This window comes from Rhinolophus hipposideros (assembly GCF_964194185.1).
Source record: "Rhinolophus hipposideros genome assembly, chromosome: 4".
NCBI lineage: Eukaryota > Metazoa > Chordata > Mammalia > Chiroptera > Rhinolophidae > Rhinolophus > Rhinolophus hipposideros.
This window is the reverse complement of record NC_138050.1, coordinates 46,036,911-46,050,758: the sequence shown is the minus strand read 5'-3', so window position 1 is coordinate 46,050,758 and position 13,848 is coordinate 46,036,911. Positions and strand designations below refer to the sequence as shown.

General features: G+C 34.0%; 1 protein-coding gene across 8 annotated transcripts in view; it reads left to right on the top strand.

Moving 5' to 3' along the window:
- Positions 1-13,848, top strand: part of NSD3 (nuclear receptor binding SET domain protein 3) — a 99,688-nt gene that overhangs the window by 19,595 nt on the left and 66,245 nt on the right. For all 8 annotated transcript variants that reach the window (XM_081046908.1, XM_081046907.1, XM_081046906.1 and 5 more), the window contains one exon: positions 6,953-7,671. In XM_081046908.1, coding sequence (XP_080903034.1) covers positions 6,997-7,671 — 675 coding nt within the window. In that variant the 5' untranslated portion in view covers positions 6,953-6,996. The remainder of the gene's footprint in view (positions 1-6,952; positions 7,672-13,848) is intronic.

The window sequence follows — 13,848 nt, the reverse complement described above, 5'->3', positions numbered from 1 at the left end:
ATCGAAAATTTTTCATATTCTATCATTAAATGAATCATAGTTGAAGTTTTTTTGGGGGGTGGCGTATATATATTAGATTGACTTCAGTATAAGATCTGATTTTCAAGCATTAAGTGATCATTCAGTTAGATATTAGTGTATATTTGATAGCTTTAGCTTGTTACACTTCAAAGAGTGTATAGTTAAGCTTGCTTTTATGTACTGAATTTAGTTTTTTTTTTTGCTTTAAAACAAAATGATCCTCTAATTTTTCAATATTATGTGTCAATTTTTTAAAAAAAATATTGTTTTGCCACAGAAATCTCCAAACAGTAAAAACGTCAGGTTTTCAAGAACCAGTATAGCTGGTTCATTATTGCAGACTTTGTGCATGTACTCTATTCCCGTTACCATAGAAACGCATAGGCGGTGGATTTCTCATAAACCTTGAGAAGTATTCCTTGCAACAGTTCACATAAACATCTGGATCCCTTGTTTATCCTGGGGTAAAGGAAGACCACCCTCTTCCTCTGTATTGTGGAAATCGCATATTCTACCATTTTTCTTCAGCTGTAAAAATTCTCATGTTGATATGTCAAGCATGCTTGGCATTTTAGTATGATAGATTATAATTACGTGAATAGGTTTGGAAAACAAAGATTGATGTTTATGCCAATTCAGTGACCAGTGACTATAAAAATTGTATTTTGAGAGCTTTCACATTCTGAATTTCAGATTTATGGTATTAATAACACTAGGATTGTAAATAGGTATGCTTATGTGGGAGTTTTTTTTAAATATCTTTTCGTCTTTTGTTGGGAAGATTAGCCCAGAACTAAGGAGAATCTCAGTAGTGGCTAGGTAAACAGTTGTCAGTTTTTGCCAAGGCTGTTTGTTACCTGAGGAGACTGTAACTGTGTATATTCTTTTACATTCTCCCTGGAAAGATTCTCAACAAGTCTTTAAAGCATTTCATTTATATGTAGTAGCTTCCTTAAGTTTATATATTTCAATTTAAAAGGTTAATTAAGCCCCTCCCTCAGCGTTTGCTTTGGGTTCTTAGAGAAAGCACATGGATGAAAAAAATTACTTCCTGCTCTTAAGAAAACCACGTAAACAAATTGTTTCACGATAAATTCTAAGAGTAATGCATAGTATATCTTCAGAAAAGAGGAAAGTTACTCAGACTGTCCTATGGCTTAAATGACTACTTTTTGGAGATGACTTTTTGAGCTCACAAGATGGTTAAAATCAAGCTCCCCCCAAAACTGTGTAAAAGGACATATGAGGCATAGGAGATCCCATTAGTAAAGGCACAGTGGTGTGAATTCATAGTGTGTACAATAATCCCCAGTAGTGTAACATTACTAGTGTACAGAAGTGACTTGAGGTTGGAAACGTAGACCTTGCTTGAGGACCTTAGGTACTATGTTGGCCAAGATTCTTCGACTTTCTCTAGGAATAATTGAAGGATTTTTAATAAGGAAAGTATTGTGGTTAGATTTACAAATTAACCTAGGAATGTGTTTAATGGGTAGATGGGTCTGAAAACAGAAACAGGCAATTTATATCTTAGAACCATTTCTGATTCTAAAAAGTTTAAATAATGATATCAATATGAGGAATTTTGATGTATAATAAAATATAAAGTTTTCTTTTATTGAGAAAAGACTCATTTAAACATAGAAAAATAATACAGCACAGCATGTAATTCTGTAAAATAGAATTCAGCAATATATATGATGTACCAAAGAATTGTTCATTTTAAGAATTTGTTAGTGACTTAAACTATACATTTAACACATCATGAATACTTAATTGATATTTATAGCCTCGAGCTGTTCATCTGAACTACATGACATGCTTCTTTTTTAAAAATTTCGTGTCTTAAGATTTGACTTAAGGATTCTATAAACTTTCCTATCATCGCTCCCTTCATGAAAAAGTCAGTAAATAAATAAGAGCCTTAAAACTTAAGTTGATAGTTTTCAGCTTTTTTCCTTTAAAACTGTTTGTAGACAGCTCCAACAAAATTAAGAAACAAGTATTGATTGATAAATTTTTGTCTTTAAAAAAAAGCCTAGAAACATTGATCAGAGGAAGAATTTGTCATAAGTTGTTTGCCTGTGGGGTTTTCATTTTCTTGGAGTATGTATTACAATGGGTGGAAGACTAGTATCCTTATTTAGTTTCCCACCACATTGTTCACTCTGAGGAGTGAGACTGGGGAAGTGTGAAGTATAAGTGTGAATGTTTGTTTTTGTTGCTATTTGCATACTTAGGGGTTGTAGGCAATGAGCTTACTTTTTAAAAGCCAGTGCTATGGAACAGAAAGCGTAACCTGTAACCTGTGTTTGAATCCTCCGTTTACAAGGTGTCTGATTATGGGCAAGTTACTTATGCTGGCTTTCATTTTTCATTTGTAAAATGGGGGTTGTAATAGTATTTCTTCAAAGGTGTGTTATGAGGAGTAAAACAATATAGCAAATGTGAAGCATTTAGGATAGTATTGACACATAGTAAGTCCTCAAGTGTTAGCTATTATTATTATTACTGTAGTAGGACAAAAAAAATTAAAATATATCATCTTTATCAGGGATTTATTAAGTACAAAGTGTGAGAATTTTTGGTGGCCCGTACCGTGTGGTTTTAAAGTTAGTGGGTTAAAAACACCTAACTTCCACATCCTGCCTGTCTTTCGTGGTCTAAATGTCTCCTTGCCTAGTGAATTATTCTTCTCAAATGTCTGTTATAATGGTAATACAGTTTAATTCTGTCACCTTCTGTTTCACAATGTTCACTACTATTCTGTGAGTCTTGCCCATAAAATCTTATCTAGTCTAGTACACTACTATAAATGCCGTTCGGTCAGAGATCAAGTTTTTCACAAATTCTGGTGCCCAACATTACACTGAATAATAATAACAGCGAACAAGTAGTTAGTTGAACTCTAACTGTATTCCAGACACTGTCTGAAATACTACTCATGGATTAATTTAATTCTTACAACAACACAAGGTAAACAGACAATTATAAATATATACAGTTTCTTGATAAGGAAATTGAGATTTAGAGAGATTAAGTTGCCTAAAATCACATAGCTAACAAGCCTTGGATCTGGGTTTTAAACCTAGCAGTTTAATTCTGAGCCTATACTTTTAACCACAGTGCTCACTAAAGAGCCTCCTATCTGTAAGGTCTTAACTATTATGTCAATCGGTACGTCTGCTGTTTGGAAGCTGGCTGCCAGACTCCAGCACTTAAAAGAAATCATTATAAAGGAATTTAGTTATAGTCCAAAAATATCTTTTAAATTATCAAAACTGCTTTCTTGATTGCATTATTGTATTATTTGGAAGGATAATATGGAAAAGTGTGGCTCTGTTAATGCTTAGACTTTCTAGAAAATGTATAATAACAATGTGGACCATTTGGCTTAGTTGGTCAGAATATGGTGTCAAGGTTTAATGCAGGTTTTACCACTTTAAAAAGCTGTGGCTTTTTCTTTTCTTCTGAACCCTAGCCAAATTATTTATTTCCCAACTTTTCACTTTTAAAGTTTTCAAGCCTTTAGGAAAGTTGAATGAATATTACATGAACACCTGGATTAACCCATTGTTAATATGTTGCCTTTATTTTACTCTAGGTACATGTACTTTTAAAATCCTAAACCATTTGAGAGTTGTGGATCTTGTGACACTTTAAATATGTCACCATAGCTCTCCTAAGAATAAGGACATTCTCTTACATAAACAGAACACTGTTATCATACCCTTGAAAATTAATAGCTCCATTGTTTAATAGCCAGTTCACATTTAAAATTCTGTTTTCTCCAAAATGCATATTTTTTATACCCACGGGTGTATGTTTAAATCCTGAATTTAATAAAAGTTCATGCATTGAATTAGGTTGTCTAAATTTTGTCTTTTAAAATTTCAAATAGTCTTTCCACCTTTGGTTTGTTTAATAACACTAGCTTTGAAGAGCTCAGGTCAGTTGTCTGTGAGAATGTTTCACATTTTGGATTTGCCTGATTGTTTTTTCATTTTGGGATTTACTTTACCTCTGTAGACTATAATTTGAGAGACTAATCTGGAAGCTGATCTTGTATATGACAGGTATGCGAACCAAAAACACAGGTTGCATCTTGTCAAATGTCCGTCTTTAGCTTGCCTTCAAATGGGAAGTTTGAAGAACTTTTGAATTCCACTTATACTGTGTTTCCCCAAAAATAAGACCTAGCCAGGCCATCAACTCTAATGCGTCTTTTGGAGCAAAAATTAATATAAGACCCGGCTTTATTTTAATATAATGAGATCGAGTCTTATATAATATAATATAATCTTATACAAGACCCGGCCTTATTTTAATATAATATAAGATTGGGTCTTATATAATATATATAATCTTACATGAGACTCAGTCTTATATTAATTTTTGCTCCAAAAGACTCATTAGAGCTGATGATCCTGCTAGGTCTTATTTTCGGGGAAACACGGTATAGGTACCCCATGTGTATTTACAGGATTTTAGAGCATACCCTTCTTGTGTCTGTGACCTATATACATTTTTGTCAAGAGTTAAATTAGGGTAATGTTTCAATTAAACTATATATAAAGAAATGATTTCTAACATCAGCATTATCGGTGTGGTATGCTGGTTAGGATCACAGATGCTGAAACCTTGATCGAATTCCAGCTGTCAATTAAATGGCGAGCATTGTGCATTTGAGCAAGTCGTTTAACCTCTCTGTGCCTCTACTTTTCTATCTGCAATGGGAACTGAATATCTATGTGAAGGTTGTTGGGAGGATTAAATGTAATATTGTATGTAAAGTATTTAGAATGGTTCCTGGCATATACTAAGCACGATTTAAATGTTAGTGGTGGTTATTAATAAAACAGTTACTATTTTGGCAGTGACCAAGGCATAAAGTACATGAACAGAAGAAAATGAATTATCTCAGAACTTGTAACTTAGGGAAGTGAAGTGGTGTAGTGGTAAAAATCATGGGCTTTAGAGTCAAGCATGTTTAGATTCAAATCCTAATTCTGCCCCCTTTGCTTTGTGCTTTAAGCAAGCCACCTAATCCCTCTGAAGCCGTTTCTTTTACCTGTGAACCAGGGAGTCACAATACTGATCTTACAAAATTGTTACGAGTATTAAATGAAATAATGTATAAAGTGCGTGACCTAGAGTAGATGCTAAAAAAATGAGAGCACTCTGATACCTCCTACCCGCCACTGCAATGTAGAGCAGTATGAGCAGTTTGATTTCCTGTATGCTCATATGCATTTGTTTGCAATTTTAGAACTTCTAAAATTCTTTCCATTTGCTAAAAGCAGAATAAACAGCAGCTGCTTAATTGGATACACCTTGAAAAGTGTATTGTCAGCATTTTGTCCCTCTCTTCCCTTTGCTGTTTTGGGTTACTTGCCTTATCGTTTTGGTAAATCCTACTAGAACCAAGATGGTAGACATTATTAAACAGTCATCGAATTGAAACAGCTATAGCTTCAGAATCCTTCTGCGCAATATTCCACAAAGCTATAATAAGTTCATCAGACCTCATACAGTGTTGAAATCCTCTCTGCCTTAGAGCCTTGTAGAATGAATGTTTGTGGGGTTATCAAAATAGTATCTGGGCTGTCTATTAATCCTCTGTCTCGAGATACAGGCTTGTCAAACCTTATGACAAAGCAGAATGGTCTTAGAGCATTTCCTAACAGATGCTTATCTATATTGTAACATTCTAACATAGGCATCTTTAACACCTTCTAGAGGAGGTGCAATAATTAAAGGAGTACAATGCAGTGAGTATAATGCAAAGATTATAATGCAAAGACTCAAATAAATATGCATATCAGAATGAGCTGGATTGTGGTCTTAAAATACTCCTGCTCTAGGCCTTACCCCAAATTTATTGAATCAGATTTATCCGTAAATAGACCTGGACATACGTATTTTGTAAAAGTACCTCAGATGATTCTGCTGTTTATACCACTGGTTACAAACATCTAGATACTGGCAAGCGTATAGAGAATCACACATCCTTACACACTATTGGTATGATTATAAATTGCTATAGTACAGCCTATTGAACAGTTTTGCAGTATCTATGAAAATTTCAAATGTGTTCCATAGGAATGCACATGTGCACAAAGGTATATAGTTTCAGGAAAGTTTCCTATAGACTTGTTTATAATATCAAACAATTGTGAACAACTAAATGATTATCAGTACACAAATGGTTAAATACATTATGTTAGATACCACAGTTGTTTACTGTGTAACCATTTAAAGAATTAAATATATATGAAAATTATCTATGCATGCTGATGTAGAAAGATACCTAGATATGTTAAGTTGAATAAGTATGACACTGAATAAACCACATTTTTAAATTTTTATATGTAAATTTATAAAGATTTGGAAGAATACCCAGCAAAGTGTTTACATTGGTTATTCATGACACAGAAAAGTGGGAATGATGGAGAGAGAGAACAATAGGCATTTTTACTTTTGTATTTAAAATACTTGCAATAAGATTTTATTTTTGCAATAACAAAAAGAACGTGACAGAACGTGAATGATTTAAAGAAAGCTCTATGGGACCTAATTTACATGTGTCAGGACACTGCTTATATATTGCAAATTACCAGGTTTAACCTGAGAATTATAATCTCTAACTTGGGAAACAAAAGAATGTCAAAACTATTTCACATGTTTGCAAAAAGGATAAAATTTGTTACTAAAGTTATTGTGAAAGTAATTGAGAGTTTCAAACGGGAGCATTTAAGATAAAAAGTATTTGCCCTTTGTCAGAATTGGCTGTTTTAAAAATATTTAGTAATCTGTGCATATCTGGACATGAAAATTGGGTTCAGAATATTTTAACTTAATCCTTTTGCAATTGACTAGCTTCTAGCCAGTGAGGATATTAACACCTTTTTATCTCCTCTTTTAAAACTAGGCCCGATGAGAGAAAGGGAAAGTTAAGGATGCTGGAGCAGAACAATGGATTTCTCTTTCTCTTTCATGCAAGGGATCATGGGAAACACAATTCAGCAACCACCTCAACTCATTGACTCAGCCAACATTCGTCAGGAGGATGCCTTTGATAACAACAGCGACATTGTTGAAGATGGTGGCCATACACCATATGAAGCTACCTTGCAGCAAGGCTTTCAGTACCCACCTACAACGGAAGACCTTCCTCCACTCACAAATGGCTATCCATCATCAATCAGCATGTATGAAACTCAAACCAAATACCAGTCATATAATCAGTATCCCAATGGGTCTGCCAATGGCTTCGGTGCAGTTAGAAACTTTAGCTCCACTGACTATTACCATTCAGAAATTCCAAACACAAGACCACATGAAATTCTGGAAAAACCGTCTCCTCCACAGCTACCACCTCCTCCTTCGGTACCACAAACTGTGATTCCAAAGAAGACTGGCTCACCTGAAATTAAACTAAAAATAACCAAAACTATCCAGAATGGCAGGGAATTGTTTGAGTCTTCGCTTTGTGGAGACCTTTTAAATGAAGTACAGGCAAGTGAGTACACAAAGTCAAAGCATGAAAGCAGAAAAGAAAAGAGGAAAAAAAGCAACAAGCATGACTCATCTAGATCTGAAGAGCGCAAGTCACACAAAATCCCCAAATTAGAACCAGAGGAACAAAGTGTAAGTTGAAACATCTTTTTGAAAAATTTTGTAATATTTCACATTTACTGGAAGTCCTAGAGATATTTTTCAGTTTTTATCTCTTCAAATATAAATGTTTCTGATAACTTCTTTCCTCTAATCCTTAGCAAGGAGCTTAGGATATTCTAATAGATGCTGAGTAAATATTTGTTGAATAAATGAATGAACATCATTAGAGTGAAGCAATATTCTAAAAACGTGGCACTAAGAATCTTGCTTCTTATGTTTCTCACTTATTTTTATTTGCTTCTAATAAAGTTGTTTCTGAAGGTGAAGAGGAAAGGCATAGAGAAGATGGTTAATTATCTTTTTGTATTATTTTAGACCAACTTTTGCTGATGGAGCTTAGATTTAACACTCACGACTAATAAGTTTGCTAAAAAATAACCTGAAGTAATAGAGGAACTCTTGTTATTAAAATCAGAGTCAGTATTCATATAGATTGATTAAAACTTCAGGTGGAGTTTTTATAAAAGTTATCTTTCATAGGTAATTTAAGATATATGCTGTTGAAAATATTTGTTTTTAATTTTTGCATTTCAGTTGATTTGTTTAAGTCAGGATCCAAAGACCACATGTTGCGTCTGGTAGATATGTTTCTTAGGACTTCTTAAATCTACAGGTTCACCTTACCCCTTTTTTTCTTGTGATGTATTTATTAAAGAAACTGAGCGTTTGTCCTTCAGAGGATCCCATATTCTGGATTTTGTTGATCATGTCCTTGTGGCATCATTTAACAAGTTCTTCTGTCCCCTACATTTCCTATAAACTGGTAGTTAGGTCTAGAGACTTGTTTGGGTTTAAGTTTTCGGTTCATATTTATTCAAACTCTTTGTTTTAGTAATTGGTGTCACTTGGCAGTGGAAAAAAACCAAAGTAACACCTAATCTTAAGCTCCCTTATATGGCCTGGGCACGATTTTTTTTTTTAAACATTATTTTTTTATCCCCATCCCTCCACCTCCTCCCCCTTGGCAACCATCTGCTTGTTCTCTGTATTTATGGGTCTGTTTTGTTTTGTTTATACATTTATTTTGTTTTTTTAGATTCTACATGTAAGTGAGATCATATAATATTTGTCTTTGTCTAACTTATTTCACTTACCCTAATATTCTTTAGGTTCATCCATGTTGTCACAAATGGCAAGATTTCATTTTTTATTGCTGAATAATATTCGTGTGTGTGTGTGTGCGTGTGCGTGTGTGTGTGTGTGTGTGTGTGTGTGTAATCACATCTTTATCCATTCACCTATTGATGGACATCTAAGTTGCTTCCATATCTTGGCTATTAATAGTAATGCTGCAATGAACATAGGGGTATATGCATCTTTTTAAATTAGTGCTTTTGTTTTCTTAGGGTAAATGCCCAGAAGTGGAATTGCTGGATTGTATGGCCATTCCATTTTTAATTTTTGGAGGAATCTCCATACGTTTTCCATAGTGGCTGCACTGATGCACCAGCAGTGCACAAGGGTTCCTTTTTCTCCACATCCTCATCTCAGCACTTGTTGTTTGTTAATTTATTGATGGTAGAAATTTTGACAGGTGTGAGGTGATATCTCAGTGCGGTTTTTATTTGCATTTCTCTGATGATTATTGACATTGAGCATCTTTTCATATGTCTATTGGCCATCTATCTGTATGTCCTCTTTGGAGAAGTGTCGATTCAGATCCTCTGCCTGTTTTTTAATTGGATTGTTTGGAGTTTTTTTTAAGTGTTAAGTTATATGAGTTCTTTATATATTTTGGATGTTAACCCCTTATATATCATTTGTAAATATCTTCTCCCATTCAGTAGGTTGTATTTTCATGTTGTTGATGGTTTCCTTCACTGTGCAAAAACTTTTTAATTTGATATAGTCCCGTTTGGTTTTTTTCTCGTTTCCCTTTCTCCAGGAGATATATCCAAAAATACATTACTAAGAGTGATGTCAAAGAGTTTACTGCCTATGTTTTCTTCTAGGAGTTTTTAATATCTCTGAGGTTTTAGTATGAATTTTCTTAATAAAAATAATATGTGTGTAAAATCTATCCCAGCTTGAATGAATAGAGTTTAGTTAATATTCTAATGCATGATATGAATTGAAGATGTTTTGATTTGGGAAGAAATGAATATCTGTTTTTTGACAGTTGTCTGCTGGTATATCTGGTATGCCTGCATAAGTTAATTTGTTACCTTCTGTTCAAAGAAATACTTACCTCTTACCAATTCCTTTTTCCTTGGTAGCTGGGTTCCAGTACTTCAGACAGCTCAAATTGATCTTTTTGTGGAATAAATGTCACACTGGTTCTACACTCTCACAAGTCCTGGTGTGATATTTCAATGTTTTTCTCATTTTTTATACTGGATTCATTTAACAGATTGTTAGTTGAGTACCTACTATATGCTGGACACTTTTCTCAGAATTGAAAGTAGGGCAATGAATGCAATGTAAAGATGCCTGCTTTCAGGGTGCTCCTATTCTAGTAAGTGGAGCCAGAAAATACACACATACATACATACGTATGAGCTTACACAGATGTATATGTGTAAGTTCAGACAGTGTTAAGTACTATGAAGAAAATAAAACTGGGTGATGATAATAAAGAGTAATCAGGGGCACTTTAGCTATTACGGTGTCTCAGTTCTATAAGAACTGTAAAATGAAGGCTTTGGAACCAAACGGTTTCTGCAATATTTTTAAATTTCTTACGTCATTTATTAAATGCCCCCCACAGAACTTAGCTCACATAATAACTTACACTGATTGTCTATTAAGTAAATGAATAAATGGAAGGAGAGAAGTTAACTTTTTTCATTCCAGATACATTCACTGTAGCATTTCTTTCCTAGACTTGAAGTGAAAAGATACCGTGTTTCCCCAAAAATAAGACCTAGCCAGACCATCAGCTCTAATGCATCTTTTGGAGCAAAAATCAATATAAGACCCGGTCTTATTTTAACATAATATAAGACCGGGTCTTATATAATATAATATATCAATATAATACAATACTGGGTCTTGTATTAATTTTTGTTCCAAAAGACGCATTAGAGCTGATGGTCAGGGTAAGTCTTATTTTCGGGAAAACACAGTAAATGATGCGCTATGACTCTTGGGAATCACAAAAATGCACAAAACCTGAATATGGTTTTAGCTTATTCCCTGAGAACTGCCTTGCTAGTCCGTCTTGCTTTTTCACTAGACAAATCTGGCAAATAAGAGAATATCCAGCTTTACTTATTAGGCTAGACTTTTTGCCTTTATTGATAAAATGAGTTAAAAATATATCTCAAAATAGAAATAGGGCTGGAAGCAGTTAGAGACAGGATAAGACAGTCTATTTTTCATATATACTTTGCTTTATGTGAATCTAGGAGAAAAGTCAGTGTAATGATATTTCTAGTAGTTATTTTCAATGAGATTTTAAAGCCAGCTTGTCTTTGTTGGATGTCTGCTGTGCCTCGCTCTTTATATCGCTTAAACCTTCAGTTAATTGTTATATCCAGGTATTAGAATGGTTAGATATAATTTAAGAGTTTTAGTTCATTTTTTTCTTTAGTAAATCATGTGAAGCATAACTTAATACTTCATTATTTAGGACCTTACAATATCTTGAGGTAAAAGAATGTCAATTTGACTGAAGGTATAGATGTACAGAGTGGCATTGATTGCACTAAATATTACCAAGACCACTCCCTGGTAGTTGAGTTTGGAGGGAAAAATCCAGATTTTTTTTTGTTTACCTCTCCCTCTCTCCCTGCCTCCCTCTCTTCCTCTTCTTCTTCCCTGCCTCCCTTCCTGCCTTCTTTCTCCTTACCCCCATCCTTCTCTCCCTTTCTCTTTCCCCTTTCCTTCCTCCCTTTTCTATCAAAAAAGTAAAGTGAAGAACTAAGTTCTTGTTAGTTGAATTTTGATTCATTAAAAATCATCATATGGGGAGCAGTTAGAAGCTTGAGAAGATGGGTGCCATAAATGTACTTTATTCTCACAAGAGAACTGGAAAGCTAGAGCTCCCAAGGTTCTTGCTTGTTGTTAATATCATGCTTTTGCTAAGCTGTACAGTGATGTGCACTAATTAATCTGTTGTCTTACATATGTAATCTCACATATTTTTTATTTATTTCCTTAACTTGAATAACCGCTATTTTGCTTCTTTCAGGACAGCTTGTTTGTTTTTTAATGTTTAAATTTTTGATACCTCTGTGCTTCCTGGGTGTCACTAAGGGTCCAAGCCCGTGATGTGTAGCATTATAGACGGCTTAGCAGTGAAACAGAAGCCCAAGTAAGAGTGACAGTCTGATACCACTGGATAGTTCCCCTCCCCCAGTACCTAGGGAAGCATAACGAGAGCTATGTGCCTGAAAGTGTGGAATGATTGTCCTCAAGCTGGGGGTTGTGTGTGTGTGTCCACTCTTAGGTTTTTTTGAGCAAACAAAATCTCACTTCAAGATTTCACCCATCACTGTTTCTTTTCTTTTTTCTTGGTACTTGATTGACAAGTATTCCTTCCCATTTCTGAACTGTTTGGCCTTCTAAAGCGTGCCTGTTATTTGGAACAACCTAAGTGTATCTTCTCAACAATGAAAATGTGTCCAAACATCTAGGCAGCAGGAGACCTGAGATCACTACTGAAATTGTATATTTTTAAAGCTGCTTTAGCTGTTTTTCCTCCCACCAAATTAAAAACATGTGGAAATATTTCTGCATTTCTTCCTCATTGGCAGGTGTAATGCCTCAGGCATGTGAGGCCTTGTTCAAACATTGGTCTTCCACCAGCACCTCTGGGTTTATACACTAAAGCTAGTCTCATTAACTCTTAACTTGCCATTTTCACTTATAAAAAGCCACATAGCTGGCTGAATCCCATTAGCACTAAGTCAGAGGTTATATTTGGTTCTCTAGCTTCAGGGTATTGGGTCTTCAATTTCTTAGAAAACTATTCACATGTAAAATGTTCTTTTTGTACATATTTTTTTAGTTTTTAAGATTACAAACTTAAGCAGTTATTCAGAAAGTAAAAGAAAAATGTACAATTTATTTTTAATAATTTCTTTTCACCTTAAATGTTGACATACGTTTTTGGTCTTTTAGATAATATGATTTTGCTTAATGTTTTGAAAATTATTAAAGGTAATTGGAATTCTGCCAGATTTGATGCATATTATTCATCTCAATAAATCGCTTGGGTTTGAAAGAAAGTACTGGACCAAATTTTTTAAAAGGAGTATTTAGGATAATGTAATTTTATTTCAGCTATTCTCTTAACATATTTTTTTTCCTGTTTAAGAAACGTCCTCTGTTTCTTTCCTGGAATATAGGTATTTCCATGTGGAGTCAACTAAAAATGTAAAAAAGTGGTATATACCCATAAAGTCATAAGTTTAAATTAAGATGATGTAAACACTAAGGAGAGCTAACTCACTGTCATCTTTTTCTCTGATGTTTTTTCTCTTCCTAAAGCAACATTGTTAGTACCAAAAAAGATATTCTGTCCTTTCTTGATTTTAATCTCTTAAGTTTATCTATCCTTTGAACAAGCAAAGGACAATGGATTTTGTGTCTAGATGCATTTAATTTATCTAGATGTATTTAATTTAGCATTTTCTGGCTCCTTGTTTTTCTTGACTTCTAAGTATTTGACTTCTGTTCACCATTTCATCTTAAAAATTCTCTTTCTTAATTGGTGTTTATGATTATGCTATCTCTTGGTTTATCCTCTTACTTTTTTTGAGCTGAAGTCATAGATCTCTAGATGCCTACTAGATACCATATTTTGCTGTGTATAATGCCCAGATGCCACTTTTTTTTTTTTGCTGTGTATAATGCAATCAGTGCCACTTTTTTGCCCAAATTTGTGAAGGAAAAATAAGGATGTGCATTATACATGGGTAGTATAATTCTGTATCTGTATTAATGTTTTTAATTATTTTATTTATGCTTATGAGTTAAAAGTGTAACTTTAAAAATCAATAATGGTATCTATATGCAAAATAATACCTTGGAATACGAAGTCGGTTTTGTTGAACTTATGATGAACTTGCAGAGCGGAAGAGTTCTTAGCCTTCTATTGCAGAGCGGAAGAGTTCTTAGCCTTCTATATAAATATCGTAAATTTGTTACTGATACATAAAATTTCTTGTACCTTGTATCTGTTCTTGTGTTTCGTAATTATTT